Source organism: Podarcis erhardii (genome assembly GCF_964252035.2).
Source record: "Podarcis erhardii genome assembly, chromosome: 13".
Classification (NCBI taxonomy): domain Eukaryota; kingdom Metazoa; phylum Chordata; class Lepidosauria; order Squamata; family Lacertidae; genus Podarcis; species Podarcis erhardii.
In genome coordinates, this window is record NC_138502.1 from 2,037,540 (window position 1) to 2,064,546 (window position 27,007).

Genomic DNA, 27,007 nt, shown 5'->3' on the forward strand with positions numbered 1-27,007 from the left:
CATTTTAATTCTGCTGTTTCCCTTAAGGAAAAGGGGGAGGGCAAGAAATCTGGGAACGGGCTCAGATCTCCCCAGATCAAGATGGAAAGGGGAAGGGTCTGGCGTTGAGTTTTAGGGGGGTTGTTTCAGGCATTTTTTGGGGGTGTGTGTGCAAAATCAGGCTTGTTCCAAAATAAATAAATCACAATTTATTTGGAGTTAGGGCGAGGGGTGCAGGACGCCTGGGTTCCCAGGAGAGAAGTGCAACGTATTTTTTTTACTGGGGGCAAACAATTGGATTTTGCCTCCCACGGTCATTTAGTTTTCCCCCCTCGCTCTATTTCCCGCAGGCAAACGTCCCATCGCAGTGATGAATCAGTCTAGTTGTATATGAATGTAATCTTTTTAAGTGGTGAGGTGTCCACACTTCTCAGAGGCAGTTGGACCAGCAAAGGATGAACTGCAGATTTCCAGCAAAACATCTCCTTCCCTCTCCCTTCTCTATCCATGACTCTGGGTTTTTTCTCGCCTGCGGCTGATAGTGCCTTTGGAGGGGCTGGCGATTCTCCTTCCAACACCCCCCCCCCCACACACAAAAAAGATAATTAGCAAAGCAACTCAAACAGACAGCTCCTTATTCATCATCTTCTGCAGCCTTCACCTCCAAGTCTCCTGACCGGTGTGACGTGCCCATTTCACACACGGGGACAACCGAGGCCGAGAAAGAATAACAGAGCGGTGGAGTTCGACGGGACCCCTGGGGGTCATCCAGTCTGATCCCTCCAGCCATGCAGCAATTACAAAGAAAGAATCTCTATCAGGTGGCCAACCTCTGTTGAAAAATGGAGTCCACTAGCTTCCATCTAGCCGACCATCCTGTTCTCAAAGTGGGAAACCAGATCCACACACCCGCCACCAAAAGAAGCCCATAATCAGGACCCAATAACAATGGCCATCGATAGCTTTCTCCCCCTCCATGAATTTGTCCAATCCTCTTTTAAAGCTTCCAAGCTGGTGGAACATTGCTGACTCTTGTGGCAGGGAGTTCCGCAGTATAACTGCGTGAAGGGGGACTTCCTCTCATCTGTCCTGATGTCTCCCATCCTTCTGCTTCATTAGGCGGCCCTGAGTTCCAGCACGATGAGAGAGAGAGAGAGGGATAAAAACTTTTCCTCTCTGCTTTCTCCTCGCCGGGTATAATTTTATAGGCCCCTCCTCTTCCATGCGTTTTTTTAGCTAAAGGAAAGAGTTCCGAACGCCGTCACCTTTCCTCCTCTCCACCTTTTCCAAATCTTTTCCAGCTCTGCAATATCTTTTTGGCGCCAGAACTGTACTCCAAGTATAGTCGCACTGTAAATTTGCAAAAAAAAAAAGCCAGCGTGATATTTTCTTTTTCTCTTCCCGATCCTTTTTTTGAAAAGGAGCTTGTGATAAGCCCTGAGCTGTGGTAGGACTAGAACTCGGAACTTTAGAAGAGCCCAGCTGCTAGACCAGGCCAACCAGATCCACCGCAGAATTGTGGCATTGGCAGGGACCTCCAAAGGTCATCTAGTCCAACCCGCTGCCACACAGGACTCGGGGAAGTCTGCAAGCAGAACTCTTTCCACTTGGGTCCCCCAACGACTGACGCGTTCAGGGCCGCAACGTGAGAACCCAGCGATGACCTCTGGTGATGTCCCGGGGCAGGCCCTGGCGATGTCAACCAGCGCAATGCGTTGAGCACTAACCTCCGTTGCCGAGAGTGTGGCATTCAATTCCTTCCTACCATTGAGCCCTGGAGACGGAGGTTAATGGGGAGGACACCCTGAATGCAATCATTTCCAACCTCGGCTGAAGCTTGCAAGATGCAACCCCCAGTCTGCTGAATAATAACGTTGTGGGATTTTGGGGGGTCAGTCTGGATGATGCCCCAGGATCCCGTACCCAGCAAAGGTTGGAATCCCAGAGGGCATTCTACTGCTGAACTAGCCAGACAATATTCTTAGCTGCAATGTTTGAAACTCAGATATATGGCCGCCAAACGGCGCCTTAATCCTAGTGCTTTCCCCCCCTTTACAATGAAATTTATTATCATTGTTGTTTGTTTGTTCCATTTCTTTACTGTTTTATATTTCCAAGAAAACACCTCAAAGTGGTTTACAACACATTAAAACATCAACTAAAACAAATTATAGCTTCAAGGAAAATATTTCAAATCCTTCTCTCCGAATTTCAGATCCTTCTCCCCAAATTGATTCACCTACTTAATTTATAGGGCTGCCCCATAGCAGATGGACTCTAGGAAGTCAGGGTGGTGTGGTGGCTGGAGTGTTGGACCTGGGAGATCTGGGTTCAGATCTCCACTCAGTCAGGAAGTTCACTGGGTGATCTGAGGCCAGACACAGCCCCTTCAGCCACCTCACAGGGTTTGGCTACCAGATGGAGAGGTCCGTCGCCTGGCAACCAGAGATCTCCACATGGTCGCCACGGGAACCACGCCAGCCGCAAGATGCGCCTGGGGGATTTCTACCCCCTGGTGATGTCACGGGAACGTCATTCAGCGCGACGTGTTGACCATTTACCCCCATCGCTGAAAGTGTGCCATTCAATTCATTCCCACTATGGAGCTTTGGAGACGGAGGTTAATTGGGAAAATGGGAGGACACCCCAGAAATGCTATCATTTCCAACCTGGGCTGAAGCTTATAAGGTGCACCCCCAGTCTGCTGAACTGTTATTGGTTTGAGGCGGGGTCAGTCTGGATGATGCCCAGAGTCCCTTTTCTGTACCCAGCAAAGGTTAGAATCCAAGAGAGGATTCTATCGCTGATCTACCGTATTTTTCGCTCTATAAGATGCACTAGACCACAAGACGCACCTAGTTTTTGGAGGAGGAAAACAAGAAAAAAAATATTCTGAATCTCAGAAGCCAGAACAGCAAGAGGGATCGCTGTGCAGTGAAAGCAGCGATCCCTCTTGCTGTTCTGGTTTCTGGGATAGCTGCGCAGCCTGCATTCGCTCCATAAGACGCACACACATTTCCCTTTACTTTTTAGGAGGGAAAAGGTGAGTCTTATAGAGCAAAAAATATGGTAGTTTCTTTGTAAGACGACACTCAGGTAATCTCCTCAGCACCCAAAAAGAACGATCCAGCTTGCCAGAGCTGCAAATAGGTGAGGGGTCCCACCAGGCCTTTTCCCCAGCCCCCTCTCCCAGAGCAACAGCCTGAGTTCTGAGTGCAAATTGAGCCAGAAACCAGGCTGGGAGCTGGAGACACAGAGACCTGCTTGCTCTGTGCTGGACCTAAAACTGAGAATGACAGAGAGGCGAGATCTTTTTTGGGGGTGCCAACGCCGCGAACCCCTGCACCTTAGGCTCGGGTTGTATATATGTGCTGATGCACAAACCGTATAGCCTAAAGACACTACGGTCTCCGTTGACCTTTGTCCTGAGGGAAACCGAACCCCAAGAAAGTGGGATTCGCTCAGAGATTGGTGCTGCGTGGGAGAACGATAGTGGTCAAAAAATTAAAGATAATCTCGTGGCCCCTTCTGGAGAATCGAGCCCCTCAGCCTTGGAGGGGGGCAGGTGAAACCCCCAGCCCTGGGGTGTCTGTCTGGCAAGCCTTTTCCATTGCCACCGACATTGTAGGTGCAGAATATTGGGCCCACACACACCCAGGCGGTTCCTGCCTGCCTGTCTCACCTCTTCTCTCCTTCCTTCTTCTCCCTTGTCACACTCCCTCGCTCTCCCTCCGCATCTGCAGAGAGAGGGAGAGGGAGAGAGAGGAGGAATCCACAAGGTTACGCAGATGCAGAGGTGTTCCTGATCAGAGGAGGCGGGAGGGAGAAATCCCTAGGCGATTTGGGGGGGAGGCGGAAAAGGGAGTTAGGGTATTTTCCAGGGGAAGCAAAAGGACGGGGGTCTGAGATTTGGCCTGGGATAGGGGGCTGGTATTGCGACGGGCTGCAAATTCAGGGTGCGGGGGAAAGCTTTGCAGCCCGGTGTGTGTGTGTGTGTGTGTGTATGTGTCATATGGTTTGGGGGTTGGTAGTGGGTCCCCCAAAGGTCATCCAGCCCAACCCGCTGCAATGCAGGAAGTACAGACGGAGATTCCCCAGTGGACAGCTATCTAGCTCCTGCATAAAAAAGGGTCTGTGGGGACCCTCGATCACAGAATCCTAGAATTGTAGGGACCCCCAAAGGTCATTTGGCCGATGCAGGGAAATGCCACGGAAAAGGGAGCTAGCGGGGTTTGGGTGGGGAGGCGTGATTGGCCCCCAGGAGATTGGTTTCTTGGGGGGTCAGCAAGGCGGAACCGGGAGGGGGGGCCGTTGTGGACGGACGTATCAAACAGGCTGTGATTTGGGGGAGCGGGGTGTGTCGTTCAAAGCTGAGAATTTAGGGATCTGAAAACAGATGAGATGCTGGAGATATTGTGGGGCACAGTGGCAGGTTCTGTGATGTTAGGATGTAAAATCAAGGGGTTCAGAAGGGTTTGTGGGTTTTGTTGGGGGGGCGCACAGATCCAGGGAGCAAGGTGGGATCAGAGAGGCCCATGAAGACTAGAATTTTGGGCGATCTGGGAGCGCGGCTATCACATTCGGGACATTAAGGGAAGAGATGGGGTGTTACTATAGAGATTTGGGACGGAGCCTGGGCCCCACATCCAGGACGTAGCATTGGGGGCAGAGATCTTTTCCAATCAGGACTGAGGACGGAAATATATAGCGTGCAGTAGAAAGGAAGGAAGAAACCAGGGGAATAAATTTATCCGGATAATTATTCCCTTCCGCTCTTCCTACAAGCAGACGGTTCTTAAATACACAGACGCGGGGTCGTCTCTCCCCCCCCCCCACTTATTCCAACAGCTTTGCAAAGCTCCCTTCTTCCCATAATGTATGCAGATATATTTAAATGGATTTAATTTATTATAATAGCCCTGGCTGGCTTTGCAGCGAGCCTGGAGCATGCAAGGGGAGAGAGATGGGAGGATGAAGAAATGAGGTTGAGATCTGGTTCCCATGGCCTGTTTCAGGGATGGGGGGGTGAGTTTGTTGCTAAGGTGAGAGGGGGGCAGGAGAGGCGTCTGGGCTGACCTTGTGGGGAGGGCAGTGGGGTGTGTGTGCCCCCAACTGAAAGATAAAGAGGGAAGACTTTTGCAATGGGGTAGGGCAGCCCAGCCGCGGCTGGTGGGCCACGCCTAAGCCACACCGTCCGGGAAATTTGGCACCCGCCGCCGAGAGAGGCATCCATCATGTTTATATCCCAATCTCCGAATAAGTTCCCAAATAAAAACCCAGCGAGGGAGCACCGCGGCGGTTCCCTCCAAGCCTCCATAAATATATTTATTCCTGGCAATAAAAACCGCGTCCCTTTTTTTAGACGCCTCCAAACAGATCGCTTTCCCCGATGAGGAAGTCGGGAAAGTGCCCGCGAGGTGGAAACGGATACCCTCTCGGGAGCCCTCGGGCCTGGAGGGTGGTTCCCCCAGCCTGACCGCAGAGCTGGGAAGGAACCGCAGCTAGGGGGGGGGGTTCCTCTTTCCCACCCCCACCCCAGACGAGACCTGCCCTGGTCTTTGGACGTGCTTTTGTGGCGTTTCCTCAAGCACTTCCACCAGCTCGAAGGCCTGGGGTTTTTCAGAAGGTGCCCCTGACCGACAAGGGGCCGGCTCACTTGTTGGGCAATGAAAAACGGGGGACATTTGTCCCTCGCTCGGTTGCGTGGTCCCTCGCTCGGTTGTGAGGTACAGTTGTACCTTGGGTTAAGTACTTAATTCGTTCCGGAGGTCCATACTTAAACTGAAACTGTTCTTAACCTGAAGCACCACTTTAGCTAATGGGGCCTCCTGCTGCCGCTGCCCCGCCAGAGCACGATTTCTGTTCTCATCCTGAAGTAAAGTTCTTAACCCGAGATACTATTTCTGTGTTAGCAGAGTCTGTAACCTGAAGCATATGTAACCTGAAGTAACCCAAGGTACCACTGTATAGTTGTCACAATGTTCCAAATATAATGTCTGAACGTATCCTTTCGACTTGACACCTGAAGCACTATTTCTGGGATAGGGGAATCTGTAACCTGAAGCGTCTGTAACCTGAGGTACCACTGTAAAGATAAACAGACCCCTGACCATTAGGTCCAGTCATGGCCGACTCTGGGGTTGCGGCGCTCATCTCGCTTTATTGGCCGAGGAAGCCGGCGTACAGCTTCCAGATCATGTGGCCAGCAGGACTAAGCCGCTTCTGGCGAACCAGAGCAGCGCACGGAAACGCCGTTTACCTTCCTGCCGGAGCGGTACCTATTCATCTACTTGCACTGGTGTGCTTTCAAACTGCTAGATTGGCGGGAGCAAGGACCGAGCAACGGGAGCTCACCCCGTCGCGGGGATTCGAACCGCCGACCTTCCGATCGGCAAGTCCTAGGCTCTGTGGTTTAACCCACAGCGCCACCCGCGTCCCTACGGGGGCTGCGAGAGCCACCCTCAAAGATCTGGAGGGCTTCCCCACGGAAAGAGGAGAGAGATGGTTTGCTACTGTCCTGGGAGGACCCAAACTTTAAGGGGTTCAAATGACAAAGAAAGAGATTCTGAATGAACATGGCGTTGACCGTTGAAGATGGCATGCTCTCCTTTAAGCAGAGATTGGGTGGCCATCTGTCAGGGGCTTCTCGGGCTGTGGCTCGAGGGGGCTGGAGGGGGCTGGACTGGATGACCTCTGGAGGCCCCTTTCAGCTCTAAAATTCTTTGAAAAGGAGACAGGGGCTGTGGGTACGTGGAGAAGGGCAGAACCAAGAAATTGTGCTCCCCAAGGAAGAGCAGAAGAAGGGAGAACGGGGGTTTCGCTTGTGGTGGAGACAGCTTGCAGATTCTCCCTTCCAACCCAGCTGAACTCTATATATGCAGAAGGCCGCTGGCGGCTGGCGAATGCTTGTGGAATCCTAGAATTGTACAGTGGGTCGGGACTCCTGAGGGTCATCCAAACCAACCCCATGTATTCAGGAATCGCAGCAAATGAATCCCAGGCAGGACAAACCATCCAGTTTCTGTTGAACCCCTGGCCTGCTTGTTCACACTGGCTGGCAGCAAAGGCTCTCCAGGGTTTCACGCTGCTGGAGAGATGACCACTAGGCATGATGGCCACACTCTGCCCTCACGGTCGGGGGCAAGCCATGCTTCCAAATCCCAGTTGCTGGAAACCGCAGGAGTTGGCTCTTGTGTTCGAATCCTGCGGAACTGAACCTTCTACACTCCAAGCAGCTGTCCCCACCCCACCCCAATGAGCCACAGACGATCGCTTTGGTGGTTGACCCCGACAACCCCAGAGAACGGAAACAAAATCGGATACCCGCGTGCTGAATGAACCCGGATCTGACCCAGTTGCGGCCGTACTCACGCGACAACGCCAAAGTCTCTGCCCCAGGGAGCTTACAATGCGCAGGAATGAGGAAGGCGCTTCAAAACAGTCGCTCTCCATTTGCCAGGAAATCAGGTTTTGCGGGGCTCGGTTTTAGGTTGCTATAGGGTTGGTTTTTTGGGGGTGTAATATGCAGAGGGAAAATCTGGGTGTTGTGGGCCGAGGGTGGCAGAGAGAGAGAGTCTGCGGGGCTGAGTTTTTGGCCGGCTCCCACGGCCAACGTTGTTCTGCCAGCTGCAAGGACACCACAGGGTAATGAGGTGCAGGCCGGGCGCCAAGAAATCAGGAAGGGAGAGGAGGCGAGGCGAGGCAAGCAGAGAGATGTTCTGGGTGCCAGCTTGAAGCTGGCACGTGCTGCAGGCCAAGTACTCAAGGGGGGCACAAGAGACTCGGTGCTGCGGGCGGGCAGGGAGTTGCAGATAGAGAGGGCAGGGAGTTTATTATTGCGAGCATCGCACCAAAGGACGGGGAAGCCCGGGATCCTGTCTCCTTCTGGACCGTCTAGAGGGGCTGGGAGCTGGGGGCACTGTCATACGGTGGTTCCACTCCTTCCTCCTGGGCCGTGTCCAGAACGTGGTGGTGGGGGATGAGTGTTCAGACCCCTGGGCTCTCACTTGTGGGGTGCCTCAGGGTTCCCTCCTCTCCCCCATGCTTTTCAACATCCACATGCAGCCGCTGGGAGAGATCATCAGGGGGTTTGGACACGGTGTCCATCAATAATGATACCCAGGTCTACATCTCTTTCAAATCAGAACCAGTGAAGGCGGTGAAGGTCCTGTGTGAGTGCCTGGAGGCGGTTGGAGGATGGATGGCGGCTAATGGATTGAGGTTGAATCCTGACAAGACAGAAGTACGGGAGGCGGGCAGGTGTGGGGGACTCCCTGGTCCTGAATGGGGCAACTGTGCCCCTGAAGGACCAGGTGTGCAGCCTGGGAGTCATTTTGGACTCACCGCTGTCCATGGAGGCGCAGGTCAGTTCTGTGTCCAGGGCAGCTGTCTGCCAGCTCCACCTGGTATGCAGGATGAGACCCTTCCTGCCCGCAGACTGTCTCTCCAGAGTGGTGCATGCTCTGGTTGTCTCCCGCTTAGACTACAGCAATGCGCTCTACTTGGGGCTACCTTTGAAGGTGACTCGGAAACTACAACTAATCCAGAATGCGGCAGCTAGACTGGGGACTGGGAGACCACATAACACTGGTCTTAAAAGACCTACATTGGCTCCCAGGACGTTTCCGAGCACAATTCAAAGTGTTGGTGTTGACCTTTAAAGCCCTAAACGGCCTCAAAGGCCCAGTATACCTGAAGGAGCATCTCCACCCCCATCATTCTGCCCGGACACTGAGGTCCAGCGCCGAGGGCCTTTTGGCGGTTCCCTCTTTGCAAGAAGAAAGCTATAGGGAACCAGGCAGAGGGCCTTCTCGGTGGTGGCGCCCGCCCTGTGGGACGCCCTCCCATCAGATGTCAAAGCGATAAACAACTACCTGACATTCAGAAGACATCTTAGGGAAGTTTTTAATGTGTGACATTTTTGTGTATTTTGGTCTCTGTGGAAGCCACCCAGAGTGGCTGGGGAAACCCAGCCAGATGGGCGGGGTACAAATAATAAATTATTACTATTATTATTATCTCTGACAGTGGGCAGCCCACGCAACCCCTGCCAACCTTGCCTTGCCGCCGCGGAGACCCGCAGGTAGACTGCGTCTTGACATGGGGGGCAATCGAGCGCTCACCTCCGGGTATTTGCCTAAACCCCGCAGGTCCAAGCTGTGGCGGCTGTGGTCCCTTCTTGAGAGCTGATTCCAGAGCCATCTAGAGTCAGAAGGGACCCCGGGAGGTCATCCAGCCGAACCCCTGCTAATGCATCCACGACAGACCTCAGCTTAGAAACCTCTAAGGAGGGAGGCGCGCAACAGCGCTCACTGCCAGAAGGTTTTCCCCGTACGTTGAGTTGTAACCTCCTTTCTCGTAGCTTGAAGCCATTGGTTCGAGTCCTACCCTCCAGAGCTAGCTGTGTGTTGTCTGCACGGGCTGGCACCATCCAGCCCTACCTGGGATTCAGGCAATGCAGATGAGCCGGCCCTGAGCCCATGGCCTTTTGCTTGAGATGCCGGAACATAGACTAATATGGACATAATGTTAATAAGTCAGTATTGCCCACACTGACTTGTAGCAGCTCTACAAAATTTCGGGGGGGGGGGTTGTTTCTCTCCTACCATAGTCTGTGGCCGATTTGGGTCCCCCCCCCCTACACCTATGCCTCTAGGGGTCTATTCCATGGGTAGGCAAACTAAGGTCCGGATCTGGCCCAATTGCCTTCTCAATCCGGCCCATGGACGGTCCGGGAATCAGCGTGTTTTTACATGAGTAGAATGTGTCCTTTTATTTAAAATGCATCTTTGGGTTATTTGTGGGGCATAGGAATTTGTTTCCCCCCCCTCCAAATTATAGTCCAGCCCCCCACAAGGTCTGAGGGTCAGTGGACCGGCCCCCTGCTGGAAAAGTTTGCTGACCCCTCCTCTATTCTGCAACATGTCCCTGATGCAATAAAAGCGCATTAGTGCTGGGTTTATACCGCATTTACGCTGGGCGGTCTGCACATCGTTCCGCTTTAGCAATCGCCCCGCGATGCGCCGCCGACGCTATCGGCATTCTTGCGCCGCAGCAAAAAAACACAGCGCTAAATCACAAAATGAACCAGAACGTGTGCAGTTTGAAAAGGCATTGCAGGGATGTATCAGTGTGCCCACGCAAAAGATTTTTCCAGGTGCAAATAGTTTTGAAAGGAGGATCGCAAATAACTGCCCACTAAAAGGATGTTCAAATGTGGCTTTAATCAACTTAAATAAGATTCCTGCATTGCTGGGGGTGAGGCTAGGCGACCCCTTGGCCTACGATTCTACAACTATAATGCATAATTTTCCTAAAGTCTCAAGCCAGAGTACATTTTGTCCCGGCGAACTCAATACGGAAGAGAAATGACCTTTTCACACATGCAGAGAAAATAGGCATCGGATGTGAGTTGGAGCCAGGAACTTGCAAATGTGAGGAAGAGTTTTTCAGAAGAGAAATTGGGAAATTGTGACTGCTCTCAAGGAAGGAAGGAAGGAAGGAAGGAAGGAAGGAAGGAAGGAAGGAAAGAAGGAAGGAAGGAAGAGGAAGGAAGGAGGGAGGGAGGGAGAAGGAAGGAAGGAAGGAAGGAAGGAAGGAAGGAAGGAAGGAAGGAAGGAGGGAGGGAGGGAGAAGGAAGGAAGGAAGGAAGGAAGGAAGGAAGGAAGGAAGGAGGGAGGGAGGGAGGGAGGGAGGGAGGAAGGAAGGAAGGAAGGAAGGAAGGAGGAAGGAAGGAAAGAAGGAAAGAAGGAAAGAAGGAAGGAAGGAAGGAAGGAAGGAGGAAGGAAGGAAGGAAGGAAGGAAGGAAAGAAGGAAGGAAGGAAGGAAGGAAGGAGGGAGGGAGGGAGGGAGGGAGGGGGAGGGGGGAGAAGGAAGGAAGGAAGAAAGGAAGGAGGGAGGGAGGGAGGGAGGGAGGGGGGAGAAGGAAGGAAGGAAGGAAGGAAGGAAGGAAGGAAGGAAGGAGGGAAGGAGGGAGGGAGGGAGGGAGGGGAGGGGAGGGGGGAGAAGGAAGGAAGGAAGGAAGGAAGGAAGGAAGGAAGGAAGGAGGGAGGGAGGGAGGGAGGAGGGAAGGAAGGAGGGAGGGAGGGAGGGAGGGGGGAGGGGGGAGAAGGAAGGAAGGAAGGAAGGAAGGAAGGAAGGAAGGAGGAAGGAAGGAGGGAGGGAGGGAGGAGAAGGAAGGAAGGAAGGAAGGAAGGAAGGGCTGTCTGTTCATCCGAACAAAGAAGAGTCCTGCTGCATCAGGCCAACGGCCCATCTAGCCCAGCATCCTGTTCTCACAGTGCCCAACCCAGTGGAAAACCCGCAGCCGGGATTCAAACCTGCAACCAACGCTCTCCCTTCCAGCGGTTTCCAGCATCGCTGCCTCCGACTGCGGAGGCAGAGCGTAGCCATCCAACCGTAGCCCTCTTCCCCTCTGAGAGTTTGTCTGACCCTCTTTTAAAGCCGTCCAAGTTGGCAGCCCCAACCGCTTCATGAGTCGGGGAGTTCCACGGCTCAACTATGCTCCCCCCAGTTTCAAAAGCAGCCCAGTAAAGTTGGGCTTCTAAGTTCTTTCATGAGAGAGGCCCAAACACCCCCCTCTGTTCCCGGCGCCGCCAGATCAGATAACATTGCAAATTCGGCCCAGGCTGAGCGAAGAAGGGGACCCAGGTGTCCTGGAGCCCGGCTCCTGCGCTCCTTCCTTTAGGGCTATGATTGTGCCTCTAAATACCGGTTGCTGAACATCACAGGTGGGCAGAGCACTCTGTTGCGTCCGTGTCCTGCTCTCTGGCTTCCTACTGAGGCAGCTGGTCGGCCGCTGCGATAACAGGATGAGGGCCAGATGGGCTGCCGGCCTGATCTAGCGAAAGGATCTTCCGATCTTCTGATGCCCCCGTTTTCCCTTTGAGTGGGCGAGAAACAACTCAAGAGGGAAGGTTGGGTTAAGGAGGAGGTTCTGCGCCCCGAACGGAGGCTGGGTCCCGAATTCGAATCCTGCACGGAGAAAGATCGTGAGCTTCATTCAGTGCCCAATGCGGGCAGGTCCACACAGAGAGCCAGAGTTGGGTAGCCAGGAACCCTGGGAGAGACCAGGATTCGAATCCTCAGCCATGAAGATCACAGTCTCTCAGCCTAACCGACCTCACAGGGTCGTTGTGAGGGTCAAATGGGGAAGGGGGGGGAAACTAGGATAGCTCATGTGCTTTAAATCTGCATTGGGTGCTGTGGGTTCGCCTTGCCCCGTACCCTAAGATGAACTGAAGGAATAAAAGGTTCCTGGTACGAGAGGCAGCGGTGGTGTAGTGGTTAGAGCGTCGGCCTAAGACCTGGGAGAGAGACCAGGGTTCAGATCCACACTCAGCCACGAAGCTTGGGGGCCAGCCATGGCCTTCTCTCAGCCTATCCTACCTCGCAAGGTTGTTTCTGGGATGAAGGGAAGAAGGCAAGAGCCAGTTGCGCTACCTTGAGCTCCTCGGATGAGAAAAAGGCAGGATATAAATGCAAAACGAGATCATTACAGGTTTTCTACCTCCCAGCTAAACGGACCGGAATAGTCCGCGACCAGAAGTTCAAGAAGGACACTGACAAACTTGAACATGTCCAGAGGAGGGCAACCAAAATGGTCAAAGGCCTGGAAACGATGCCTTATGAGGAATGGCTAAGGGAGCTGGGCATGTTTAGCCTGGAGAAGAGGAGGTTAAGGGGTGATACGATAGCCATGTTCAAATATATAAAAGGATGTCACATAGAGGAGGGAGAAAGGTTGTTTTCTGCTGCTCCAGAGAAGCGGACACGGAGCAATGGATCCAAACTACAAGAAAGAAGATTCCACCTAAACATTAGGAAGAACTTCCTGACAGTGAGAGCTGGTCTTTCTGTCCATCTAAACTCTAGGAATGGTCCCAATTTCCTTCCCAAGAACCAGTGAGATAGAATAAAAGCACATCTCCAAGCGCAGTTTCTCCTGCCCTTCCAGACTGTCGTTATTTCGTTATTTCTAGTTGGGATAGAGCAGGGGTCAGCAAACGTTTTCAACAGGGGGCCGGTCCACTGTCCCTCAGACCTTGTGGGGAGCCGGACTACATTTCGAAAAATAATAATGAACAAATTCCTATGCCCCACAAATAACCCAGAGATGCATTTTAAATTAAAGCACAAATTCAAGGGAAGTAATAGTGCCACTGTATTCTGCTCTGGTCAGACCTCACCTGGAGTACTGTGTCCAGTTCTGGGCACCACAGTTCAAGAAGGACACTGACAAACTGGAACGGGTCCAGAGGAGGGCAACCAAAATGGTCCAAGGCCTGGAAACGATGCCTTATGAGGAACGGCTAAGGGAGCTGGGCATGTTTAGCCTGGAGAAGAGGAGGTTAAGGGGTGATAGGATAGCCATGTTCAAATATATAAAAGGATGTCACATAGAGGAGGGAGAAAGGTTGTTTTCTGCTGCTCCAGAGAAGCGGACACGGAGCAATGGTTCCAAACTACAAGAAAGAAGATTCCACCTAAACATTAGGAAGAACTTCCTGACAGTAAGAGCTGTTTGTCCGTGGAATTTGCTGCCAAGGAGTGTGGTGGAGTCTCCTTCTTTGGAGGTCTTTAAGCAGAGGCTTGACAACCATATGTCAGGAGTGCTCTGATGGTGTTTCCTGCTTGGCAGGGGGTTGGACTCGAGGGCCCTTGGGGTCTCTTCCAACTCTAGGATTCTAGGATTCTAGGATTCAGAAGGAGGAGGAGTATCAGGAAGAATGGGATAAAGTTAATGATTATTTAGTTAAATTTGCTAAGTTAAACTAACTGAAAACAGCTTGCAGATACTTAATGGGCTAAGGATTTTATTTATGTTAAGTGATGAGTTAATATGTTTAATTCCATAAGGTGACGATCTAAGGATGTTAATGCTTCAGTTAAATTTTATAAAAATTGGGATTTGGAAAAGCGTTAAAAGGACATGCAATGAAATTCAACCAAAGGGAAGCGAGGAAGTCACTTAAGAAAGTTAATAACTGTGATTTTCAATGAGGCTATGATTTGTGTTTGTTTGTCTTGTGTGTTTGTTTGTTTATAATATTGTGAAAACTGGACTTCCGGGTTGGCGCCATCGCCGAATGGCGGACTCCCTCCGAGCTCCGGAGGGAGCCTGCTCGGCAGGGGCTGGGTTTTACCGCGCCGGCGACGCGGGGACCCTCAAAAACCATGGGCGCTGAAACCCATGGGCATGGTGACTCGGCGGGCACCGTTTGCGCCCCCCCCCGACCACGCGAAGGAGCCTTTTTAAAGGCTACGGAGCGGGTGACAGGGGGTGGTGGTGCTGTGAGTCCTCCGCTTCCCCTGCCGAGTGAAGCCGCATGCCATTTGGCGGAGAGCGCTGACTTCTTCCATTGAAAATCTGGACTTTAAAGAATAACCCGTGAGTAATTGGAACTTGGATTAAAAAGGGGAACAAATTTTTTCTTAAATTCGGAGCGAGCAGGGGAGGTGCAAAAAGGAAGTCAGCCTCCCCCCTGTTGTAGAGGAGCTAAAGCAAAGGATTTGACAACTAAGATCGAGTGCAACCTTTTTTTTTGATAAAGTTATTAATTTCGCGATGGAAAATTATAAGCTGGGCTGGAGGAGAAAAGTGGAATGTGAATTAAAATACAACCCCCCCCCCCCCGAAAAACCCCGGGAGCGATCCGTGAGAGCGCCGGGAGAGGAGAAATAGAGGTTTTGACAGCTGTCAAAGGAGCTGCCAAAACTGAAGAACAAAAAGAGAACTTTGTTACGAGGACTTTGCTGGTTACATCTGTTATAAATTGGATATAAACTGTTTAAAACAAGGAATAATAAGTTACTTTGACTGGTGGGTGCGATCGGGAAGGAAACTGAGTTATTATAATCCCTCTAGAGGAGCTGTGGGTCATTACAAGTATTGCTGGCATGGAATTTGAATCGGACTTTTTATCTCCTGGGAAACTGCAGAAATGGAACACTATTTTGTCTACAGAGGTCTACACACTAAAGGAGACAATAGATTTATCTATTGAAGAATGGAAGGGACTTGACGTAATGTTTTGTTCCTGAATAACAAAGCCTCTGTAGAGGAATTACAAGCTTTTTGGAATTAGAACATTTGTGCAGGAGAGCAGGGGGGGGGGGGGAAGAGGAGAAGAGAGAACAACAAGAATAACAAGAATAATAAGAACTGGACAAAGTTGGAAGATAGACCCCTTTCAAGATTGGACATTCAAAATCAAAGATGACCAAAAGACGGCAAAGACTATTAAAAAGACGGCAAAGCGGACTGGTGAAGGACTATGGCTTAGATGTGGGAGCTCCAGGACGACAGTAGACATTGACGGACACTGGGAACGCAACCGGGAAAGTGTTAAATTACATTTTATTCTTTTTTCTATTTTTTTTATGTTAATCTGTATTGTATATTAAAGAGGGGAACTCGTGGAAGGGAACAGGTCGATTTTAGGGGATGGGAAAATATTTTTTAAATTGGGTTAATGATAATAATTTTAAAACTTGGGGTAAGAATTTGCTGAATTTATTTGAAAGAATTGGAATACAAGAGGGGGAGGGGAGGGGAAGTCCTGGAAAGATGACATTGAAAATAAGGCCTTATATTTGGATGTTTTTCTTTTCTGTTATATTTGAAAATTTTTAATAAATATTATTATATATATATATATATATATATATATATATATAATATTGTGAAAACTAATAAAATTTCTGGAAAAAATAAATAAACCACCTCATAAACATTTAAAAAATAACACACAGCCTCGACTGAAAGTGATTCGAACCCAGAACCCTCTTTCCTGGTTGGCGCTGCTGCAGAACAGACTCCCCCCTCTCTCTCTCGGCAGCCTTCTTCGTCCCCACACGCTTGCAAGATTTAGCAAATTAAAAGAAGGAAAGGCTTGTAACACCCCGATTGTCACACTCCAGAACTGACGCCTCCCACTCCGAGACATATTACTCATCGACGGAGGGTCTTACTCCACATCCGTTCCCATTTACATGGCGGCAGCCTGTCCCTGAGCCATTTCATGTGCCAAACATGCCCATGTTGGCTGCTTAAAGGCGCACCAGAAAACACAGAAGGGTCCGGCAGAATATTTTAGATTCCCGTAAAGCGGGGAATTGCAGGGGGCAGTGCACTGCAAAGTACCTTTGCTTTCACACAATCACAGAACCCTACGGGTCGGAAGGGGACCCGAGGGTCATCTAGTCTGACCCGCCCCCAGCAATGCAGTTATCGCAGGAATCGCTGACAGGTGGCAACCCAAAGACCACCACCTTCTGAGGAGTCTGTTCCACAGCTCTGATGCTCTGAAATCTACCCAGCTCTACCTCTCTTTCAAATCAGAACCAGTGAAGGCGGTGAAGGTCCTGTGTGAGTGTCTGGAGGCGGTTGGAGGATGGATGGCGGCTAACAGGTTGAGGTTGAATCCTGACAAGACAGAAGTACTGTTTTGGGGGGACAGGAGGCGGGCAGGTGTGGAGGACTCCCTGGTCCTGAATGGGGCAACTGTGCCCCTGAAGGACCAGGTGCGCAGCCTGGGAGTCATTTTGGACTCACAGATCTCCATGGAGGCACAGGTCAAATCTGTGTCCAGGGCAGCTGTCTGCCAGCTCCATCTGGTACGCAGAATGAGACCCTTCCTGTCCACAGACTGTCTTGACAGAGTGGTTCATGCTCTGGTTATCTCCTGCTTGGACTACTGCAATGCGCTCTATGTGGGGCTACCTTTGAAGGTGACCCGGAAACTACAACTAATCCAGAATGTGGCAGCTAGACTGGGGACTGGGAGTGGCCGCCGACACCACATAACACCAGTCCTGAAAGACCTGCATTGGCTTCTAGGATGTTTCCGAGCAAAATTCAAAATGTTGGTGCTGACATTGAAAGCCCTAAACGGCCTCAAAGGCCCAGTAGACCTGAAGGAGCGTCTCCACCCCCATCGTTCAGCCCGGACACTGAGGTCCAGCTCCGAGGGCCTTCTGGTGGTTCTCTCCCTGTGAGAAGCCAAGTTACAGGGAACCAGGCAGAGGGCCTTCTCGGTGGTGGCGCCCGCCCTGTAGAACGCCCTCCCACCAGATGTCAAAGAGAAAAAGAACTACCAAACTTTTAGAAGACATCTGAAGGCAGCCCTGTTTAATAGGTTATTGTATTTTAGTGTTCTGTTGGAAGCCGCCCAGAGTGGCTGGGGAAACCCAGCCAGATGGGCGGGGTATAAATAATAATAATAATAAATAATAATAATAATAATAATAATAATAATAATAATAATAATTACTTCTAAAGTTTAGCTGCAATCTCTTTTCCTGCAATTCGAATCCGGCACCCACATGCGCTACAGAGCAAACTACGCTGCTTCGTCCCGAGGGCTTTCTGCATGCTGAGCGGATGAGCGACAGCCCAAGATACTAGATCTCATGTTTTTTTTATCAACAGCTGCTTTCGAAAGGGCCTCATGTCGAGAATCAGGCCATTGGCCCTCTGCTAAGTCAGCACTGCAGGATTTTTGGTCTCTCCAGCCTTGCCTGGAATTTGAGCGGTGGGATTTGAACTCCGGACTTTCTGTGCATGCAAAGCAGAGGCTCCGAGCTTCAGCCCTCCCCCTGCAGAGAAAATGCCTGCCTTGACCCACCTCTGGAGATTCCTGAGAAAGTTCAATGCAACACCCCCAAGGCAAAAAGATTGAGGTCAAAACAGGGACACAGGTTAGCAGCCAGCTAAGAGATTTTACTTTCTTGGGCTCCATGATCACTGCGGATGGTGACAGCAGCCATGAAATTAAGAGACGCCTGCTTCTTGGGAGAAAGGCGATGACAAACCTAGACAGCATCTTAAAAAGCAGAGATATCACCTTGCCGACAAAGGTCCGTATAGTTTTCCCAGTAGTGATGTATGGAAGTGAGAGCTGGACCATAAAGAAGGCTGATGGCCGAAGAATGGATGCTTTTGAATTCTGGTGCTGGAGGAGACTCTTGAGAGTCCCATGGACTGCAAGAAGATCAAACCTCTCCATTCGGAAGGAAATCAGCCCTGAGTGCTCACTGGAAGGACAGATCCTGAAGCTGAGGCTCCAAGACTTTGGCCACCTCATGAGAAGAGAAGACTCCCTGGAAAAGACCCTGATGTTGGGAAAGATGGAGGGCACAAGGAGAAGGGGGCGACAGAGGACGAGATGGTTGGATAGTGTTTTCGAAGCTACCAGCATGAGTTTGACCAAACTGCAGGAGGCAGTGGAAGACAGGAGTGCCTGGCGTGCTCTGGTCCATGGGGTCACGAAGAGGCGGACACGACTAAATGACTCAACAACAACAACAACAACAAATAGAGGCAGTTTTGTTGTGTTTCTCTTTCTGCCATAGGGCAGAAAAGAAGTCATCTTTCCCCTGTAGCACGACACAGACTTGGGTGTTTGCAGCCACAGGGGCGAACTGATTGCAGTCCAAATGTCCCGATTTTCCAGGGACGGTCCTGGGATTGCAGAAGCTGTGTCCGTTTTCCGATCTGATCCCACAATTTCCCCCGCTTCTCCTGTTCCCTCCCTTCCACGTCTCGATTAAAAGTGATGGAGACACACAAATTATCCTGTCCTTTATGGAAACAGAAGCCTTTGCGCTCTCTCTCTCTCTTTAGATGCAAAAGCAGACTCCTGTTTATTCCGAAAATAAAATCCGTGCACCAAACGAAGTTGGCATATGAAGCCCTTTTGAAGGAAAAGGCCAGCAATCTGCTTCAAATTCTTTAATTGCAATGCTTCCGCAGCCAGCCTATTTTAATAGGAAACACCGTGGAACGTTTATTATTCCTTTCTTGCAAATGGAGCCTCACGCTCTCTACTCAGAAGTAAGCACCACTGTATTCAATGGCGTTTACTCCCAGGTAACTGGGTAAAGACTGAGCAGCCTTGCACTGCAATCCTAAGTGTTTAAGTCCCACTGAGTTCAATAGGATTTACTCTCCGGTATGTCCCTGATCACTCTCACAGATTCTATTATTACTATTATTATTATTATTATTATTATTATTCAGTGATATTATTTTATTTTTAAGACAGTGGTACCTCGGGTTACAGACGCTTCAGGTTACAGACGCCGCTAACCCAGAAACAGTACAATGGACGCTCGGGTTGCAAACGTGATCCATGCGGGAAGCACATTCGCAACTCGCAGCGCCGCGTCTGCGCATGCGTGGGTTGCGATTCGGCGCTTCTGCACATGTGCAAAGCACAATTTAGCGCTTCTCCGCATGCGCCGAAACCTGGAAGTAACCAGTTTCGGTACTTCCGGGTTTGGCGCAGTGCGCAACCCGAAAGCGTCTGTAACCCGAGGTATGACTGGGTTGCTTCAGGATGAGAACAGAAATTGTGTGGTGGTGGCAGCAGGAGGCCCCATTAGCTAAAGTGGTGCCTCAGGTTAAGAACAGACCTCCGGAACGAATTAAGTTCTTAACCCGAGGTACCACTGTCTGGCACCCTGTCCGAGGCCAAGACTGGACCGTCTCAATTCTGCACCACCTCGGTTTGCCCATAGCACTCTGAATCTGGTACTGAGTGCGAATTCTGAAGCCCAGCCTCTTCCGCAGGTTCAGGAAGGGGCGGAGAAGTCCCAAGGCTGGATGGGGGTGCCTGCACGGCCTCTGAGCCCTCCCCACAACTGGCAGAGGCAGAATCATATATACACACCCACCCAAAAATACACATGTATCATAGAATCTTAAGAGTTGAAAGGGACCCCGAGGGTCATCCAGTCCAACGCCAAGCAATGCAGGAATCTCAGCCGAAGCATCCATGACAGACGGCTTAAAAAACCTTCAGGGAAGGAGAGACCATAATCTCGTTCCACGGCCGAACAGCTCTTACTGTCAGAAAGTTCTTCCTAATGTTGAATCAGAATCTCCTTCCTTGTAACTTGCAGCCACGGGTTCGAGTCCTACCCTCCCGAGCAGGAGAAAACAAGCTCGCTGCCTCTTCCATGCGAAAGCCCTGGAGATATTTGAAGGTGGCTCTCAGATCTCCTCTCGGTCTCCTCTTTTCCTGGCTAAACGTCCCCAGCGCCTTCAACTGTTCCTCATCAGGCTTAGTTTCCAGGCCCTTGGTCATCTTGGTAGTTGAAATAACCACTTTTCCTCTCTCGGCTCCATCACTGACCTCCACCTCCCTTTGCCTCTAAGGTCTCCCTTGTGCTGCTTTTCAGACTGTAAGCCTGATGGGGCAGAGACCGCCCCCTCGTTTAAATTTTTCGTTTCTGCAAAACCCCACATGCTCCTGAGCTCAGTATGAATTTTGCTCATTTATTAAATTTTGTACACCGTCCTTTGCCCGCAGATCTCAGACCAGTTCGCCACACAAAAATACGAGATAAAAAAATAATAGGCAGGTGCTTTTCATGTTCTTATATGGGTATAAAGGCCAGGAACTGTTCCTTCCCACTGGGAATCTGATTCCAGCAACCTGTGGTTGGGTTTTAGCAAGCTATTGCCTACGTCTTATCAAGCACATCTTTGCAGCCAATGAGGACTAGTGACTTGCACGCCCTCCAAGTCAGGGCTCAGCAAACTTTTTCAGCAGGGGGCTGGTCCACCGTCCCACAGACCTTGTGGAGGGCCAGACTATATTTTTTTTGGGGGGGTGAACGAATTCCTATGCCCCACAAATAACCCAGAGATGCATTTTAAATAAAAGCGCACATTCTACTCATGTGAAAACACCAGGCAGGCTCCACAAATAACCCAGAGATTCATTTGAAATAAAAGGACACATTCTACTCATGTAAAAACACACTAATTCCCGGACTGTCCGCGGGCCGGATTTAGAAGGCGATTGGGCCGGATCCGGCCCCCGGACCTTAGTTTGCCTACTCATGCTCCAAGTGTCCCGATTTTCCTGGGACAGTTCCAGAATTACAGGAGCCATCCTGGTTTCGGACTTGATCCCAAAATGTCCTCGCCTCTTCCACCTCTCAGAGAACAGCTAAAAGTGGTGTGCGGCTGTGCAAAAACAGAGTCCTGTTTACACTGATAACAAATATGCACAAATATAGGATTGGGGACACCTGGCTTACTATCAGTACATGTGAAAAGGATCTAGGGGTCTTGGAGGACCACAAGCTTAACATGAGTCCACAGTCTGATGCAGCAGCAAAAAAGGCTATTCTAGGCAGCATGATGAGAAGTCTGGTGTCTAGATCAAGAGAAATAATAATAATGATAATAATAATAATAATTTATTATTTATACCCCGCCCATCTGGCTGGGTTTCCCCAGCCACTCTGGGCAGCTTTCAACAAAATATTAAAATAGCAATGCATCAAACATTAAAAGCTTCCCTGAGCAGGGCTGCCTTCAGATGTCTTCTAAAAGTCTGGTAGTTGTTGTTCTCTTTGACATCTGGTGGGAGGGCGTTCCACAGGGCGGGCGCCACCACCGAGAAGGCCCTGTGCCTGGTTCCCTGTAACCTCACTTCTCGCAGGGAGGGAACCGCCAGAAGGCCCTTGGAGCTGGACCTCAGTGTCCAGGCAGAACGATGGGGGTGGAGATGCTCCTTCAGGTCTACTGGGCCTTTGAGGCCATGTAGGGCTTTCAAGGTCAGCACCAACACTTTGAATTGTGCTCGGAAATGTCCCCCTTCTTCTGCCTTGGTCAGATCACACTTGGAATACAGTGTCCAGTTCTGGGCACCCCAATTTAAGAAGGGTGTCAACAAGATGGAACACAGAGAGGAGGGCGACCAAGATGATGAAAGGTCTGGAAACCAAGCCATATGAAGAACAGTTGAAGGAATTAGATGGCGCTGTGGGTTAAACCACAGAGCCTAGGACTTGCCGATCAGAAGGTCGGCGGTTCGAATCCCCGTGACGGGGTGAGCTCCTGTTGCTCAGTCCCAGCTCCTGCCAACCTAGCAGTTCAAAAGCATGTCAAAGTGCAAGTAGATAAATAGGTACCACTCTGGCAGGAAGCTAAACGGCGTTTCCGTGCGCTGCTCTGGTTCACCAGAAGCGGCTTAGTCCTGCTGGCCACATGACCCGGAAGCTGTACGCCGGCTCCCTTAGCCAGTAAAGTGAGATGAGCGCCGCAACCCCAGAGTCGGCCACAACTGGACCTAATGGTCAGGGGTCCCTTTACCTTTAGCCTGCTAAAGTGGAGACTGGTTAGCATCTTCAAATATCTCACGGACTGTCACATGGAGGCTAGGACCCGAACCAGTGGATTCAAGTCACAAGAAGGAGATTCCAGCTAAATATCAGGAATAACTTTCTGACGGTAAGAACAACTTGACAGTGGAACGGTCTCCCTCGGGAGATGATGGTCTCTCCTTCGTCGGAGGTTTTTAAGCAGAGATTAGACGGCCCGCCTGTCATGTATGATCTAGTTGAGATTTCTGCAATGCAGAGGGTTAGAATAGACAACCCCTGGTTTCCCTTCCAATCCTACAATCCCACAATTCTTTGATTCCTGCTAGGATACGCATCTTTACGCCGGCTTTCGACACCCAAGGTGCACGTTTTTAAGACCCAATATTAAACGGTGTCTAATATTGAGCGTTAATACCCTGGGACTTTGGGGGTGAAGGGCAAGCAATTAGTAATAATAACCCTTTCCCATTTTTTTGCAAAATGTCTGCTGCGCGGCTGGCTGTCCTTTTGAAAAATTAATCCCTCTTTGTGGTTTTAACTCTTGTTTTAATTACGAGTTACGCGAAGGCTCCTTACGGGTCTCGAAGATGGGTGCAAAGGTTTTAAGATACAAGGCGTGCGATTAAACGAAGAACAAACACCTTTTAAAGGAAGAAAGATAATGAGAAAAACAAGACGCTCGTCTCCCACAAAGTTCCACGGAGAGATCCGCGGTTCCTGGATGTGGAGGCCTGCATCGCCTGTCACTCTGTCATTCGCCAAGACATTTGAAGGACAAAATTGGCGAGAGGGGAGGGGGCTTCAGGGTGGCGGAGGGGAGACAGAGATTCTGTTTCCTATTCGGCTGTTGCAATTCCCCATAAAATACCCCTCTCTCTTTCTTTCTCTCTTTCTCTTTCTGTCTCTTCTCTGTGTTGTCTTTTGAAATCCACCCGTTTCCAAAGAGGAACGCAGTGACTTGTCAAATGTGTACTGCTGGGTGGGGCGTGTGTGGAAAACGGCCACAGGAACCCGGCCCTTTCCATAGAGAAAAGTCTATATTCTTTGGGGGAAACGGCAGGTTGCGGCCCAAGGTATCCATGGGGTGTCCCAGCCAGGCGGACCCTCGCCGCTGGCACAGCCCCACGGGCATCGAAACAGGGGCACAGCTCTGCGAAACAGAGTAGAAGGATGGAAGAGATAGTCCTCTGCGGGGTCAGATCTCTTCGCTTAGCTCTGCGGTTCCATTTTGCGATTTCTAATATCCTTTTCCAGGGGAGATTTTTGCACCCTGAGCCGGGGAGAAGGGGTGCAAACACCCCAGCGACCCCCACTCCGCTGCCCCTAAGGCACCCAGGAAACACCGCAAACTAGGGGTCACCAGGGCACGCAGATTTTGAAGGATGGAGCGCTCTCGGTGGCGCGTCCATTAATGTGGACAAGGATCCTCGAGGCTTTTCTTCAGAGGCCACCATGACTGAGAAACTCCCTCGAGGGAACGAGGTTTTGGGGGAACTGCTAAACAACACAGCCTTAAACCATCTCAAGCGTCAAATTCCTGCTCAACTATTTGCCTGGAAGGAAGTCCCATTCAACTCACTTCTGAGGCCGTTTTGTGATTCTCAAACTTTCGGGCGTTTTCCTCCTTCCTTCCCACAACGTCTAAAACGCAGAATAATTCGCTTTAGCGGAAAGCAGAATCCATGCAGAGCTTTTGCGTGTCGAGTGAGGGGCCACCCTTCCCATCAGGCCCAGGAACCCGGATCAATAACGTTTAGTACAACCTGGAAATAGGGGGCGAGGCAAGGAGACGGATCAGGCCCCTGGCCCCTGAGATCATTCAGTCTGGCCCTCTGCAATGCAGAGCTTGCCACCCAAATCTTTTGCTTTGCCACTGGCTGGCCTAGGAAGCGACCTGGTCCTAAGTTAAGACCACGGGGGGGGGGGTCCTCTACAGGCAGCCCTATCTGGAACTGCTGTCAGGATTTGAACCCAGCACCATCCGAGTGTGGAATTCAGGGTCTGCCACCGAGCCCATTACAGACCCTTTCCACATCCAGCCCGGTGGCTTCATTCCTCTTCTTCAGCTTTTGAAATACAGGTAGAAATTAAGGACTGCAGCCGCCTGCTGTAGCCACTAGGGAAGACAGCCTGCCTCCCCTTGCCCCCTGCCTGGGGGTCGGCATCCTTTCCTGAACAGGCCAGGAGCAAGAGATCTATACAGACACGACCACTTCGGCTAATAATAAGCCTTCATTATAATTCCCTATCCCAGCACAATTAGGTAGCGTTTTGAGACTAAGCAAATATAGGATTTCACATTTGGGCGTGATAAACCCTCGGATTCCAGGACTCGCCAGCTGCGGTTTCGTTTAGAGACCTTTAAAATTAATGGGCTATCTTTTTCCAAAAGCCGTAAAAACCCAAACAGGGCGTCGTTCCGTATTCTACAGAGCATCGCGGCTCGTTTGTTCGGATTTCCACACACCGGGTCCTGCCGTTCAGCCCTCAAACCAGGCGCCTTGATCAAAGAGCCGGACAGGGCCTCTGAACATGCGCAGAGTGCTGCAAACTCAGGAATTCTCAGCTCTAAGTCTCTGGACATTGCCCCATCATATTTCAGACAGATGGTTTCAGGGAGACATTTTTGGACCACAGCCCTGACCATTGGTCAGGCTGGTTAGAGCGGGTGGGGACTGGAATACGGCGATTCCCCCCACCGCTGAGGTTTAAAGGCCCGGACTTGGTGACAGGCCTGGCCACAGCCCCAGAAACGGCTGCAAATAATTGTTACTACGGATTCAAAAGCTTGCTAACTTTCCTCAGGCAGGGAAGACGAACTAAAAGATTGATTCTTCCGAAGACTCGACAACAGAAGCCAAAACATTTCCCAGTAGGAAAAAGTTTGACGAAGTTTAAGCTGCAAAAACCAGCGCCAAAATTATTTATTTCTTCAAAATTACCCGCCCACCTTTGCAGGGACTCCTTCACACATTCCACTGTCCCAGGCGTCTGTACGGTATAAACTTGCCTGCTATTTATTTCCAGGTTCAGATGGACCAGTTAAAAGTAAAATAAATTTGTACTTTAATAACATTTTCAGCCAACAGGGGGCACCGGGCACCCCACTCCATAGAAGCCCCTCCAGGGTGCGTCTGAAATTTGTGGGTTTATACATTCGATATGTGCCTTTTTAACCTAAGTTTCTAGTGCTCAAGAGACTGAACAGGCTTTTCCCTGCAGCAATGAGTCCCACAGTTATCCAAGATATCGCAGAAACAGAAGATCACCCCATTGCAGAACGGCGCCCCCTACTGCTGACCCAGAGGAGACAACGCTTCAGTCAAGCCGCATAACCAACGCCCCCTGCAGGAGACCCATGGAAGCGCAAGGTTGAAAACAGCGCCTCCTGCTGTTGAACCCAGAGCCCTGCAACTCACAAAGGACTATCCATATTTACAACAAACGTGTGAAGCCGTTGACCCCGGAATATATATATATTTGGGGTACCGCCCAGTCCTGTGGACCCCCTGGAAACGGAATCCCTCCCCTCGCAAGCGGTCTGCATTAACCACAATGGGACGGCGCCCCCTGCTGTTGACCTCCAGGCACTGCAGTGTGCAGATAACTCACACCCCAACAAATTTTGGGGAGCGAGGGTCCTGTCACTGCAGGGCTTTGGGGCGGAAGAACACACTCCAAACACAGCAGGCCGTGATTGGCGTGTTTCGAAGGCATTTGCACCACACACCTATCCAGAACCTTGGCCCAGCCAGTTCAACATTCCCATCACTGGCCGGCAGCGTCTCTCCAGGATTTGAAGCCAGGATCTGACCGAACCCTGCCACCTTCTACACTCCAAGCAGCTGCTCCGCCGCCCAGCTACATTCATTTACAAACCAAGAGTCTAGACCTCATGGCTCCCCCTTAAGACCCAGGCAAGACAGGACCGGATAGCTCAGGACTGGCCGGCAGAAGCTCTCCAGGAGCCGGCAGAAGCTCTCCTTCTGCACTCGGAGCAGTCGCTCCCTGGCTGAGCCACAACCCAGGACCCACCTCGTGCCTGCCCACCCCTCCTCCGGAGAGATCCAGGATCCGGGACCCCCTCTTCACAAGGGGATGGAGGGGGGTGGTGTAAAGTGGGGAGGGGGGCGACTTACCGGGCGTTTTCTCCAGCCGCCCCTTTCTCCCCCCGCACAGTCTGACTTTGGAGATTAAAATGAGCAGTTGCTTCTGGCATAAAGACTTGGTCCCTCGAGGGCAAACCTTCCTCTGCGTGGAGACGGGCCGGCTGGCCACCGGGTCGCGGATCTCCCGTTTCTGCCGGATCAAGGAGCTGGCTAAGGCGGCCATGCCTGCCCCATCCGGAGGCGAGCAGGACTAAGGGGGCGAGGGGGTTTGGGGGGGCGAGGGGGGCGCCCCCTCCTCTCTCTCTCTCTCTCCCCCCCTCCTCTCCTTCCACGCCCTCCCAGGTCAAGGCGTCCCGGCGAAGATGCGCTGCGGATCCCGCCGCTCTCCGGCCGGACGGCGCGGCTGTCAATCCGACGGGGCGGCGGCGGCGGGTTCGAGCCCCGCCAGCGGTTCCCCCCCCCAAAAAAGGGGGAAAAAAACTGGGTATCTCTTCCTCTTCTTTTTAGGGTGACTCCAAGGTGGAGATCGCCTCCCTCCTCCGGGGCAGCCCCGGGAAAAGGGCGCCCCCCTCCGAAAGAGAGGGGGGTCTCTGCCGACGGCTGGCTCTCCCTCTCGTGCTAGGAGTGGATCCCATGACGGATCCCTCGCCGCCGCCGCCTTCGCCGGAGTGCCGTCTCCATCCCGGCTTCCGCTGCGCTTGGAGGGAGGGAGGGAGGGATGGATGGATGGAGGGGGGGGGCGGGGAGGAGACCCCGGTGTCCTTCAGAGCTTCAGAGGTTAATTATGTGTGGAGGGA

The 27,007-nt window shown here is 51.3% G+C and overlaps 1 protein-coding gene across 1 annotated transcript in view; it reads right to left on the minus strand.

Annotated features, from left to right (window-relative positions):
• FGF11 (fibroblast growth factor 11) overlaps positions 1-26,636 on the minus strand; it is a 55,469-nt gene extending 28,833 nt beyond the window's left edge. The window contains exon 1 of the mRNA XM_081835819.1: positions 26,241-26,636. Within this exon, the coding sequence (XP_081691945.1) occupies positions 26,241-26,433 (193 nt within the window). The 5' untranslated portion in view covers positions 26,434-26,636. The remainder of the gene's footprint in view (positions 1-26,240) is intronic.
• Between the last annotated feature and the right edge of the window lie 371 nt (positions 26,637-27,007).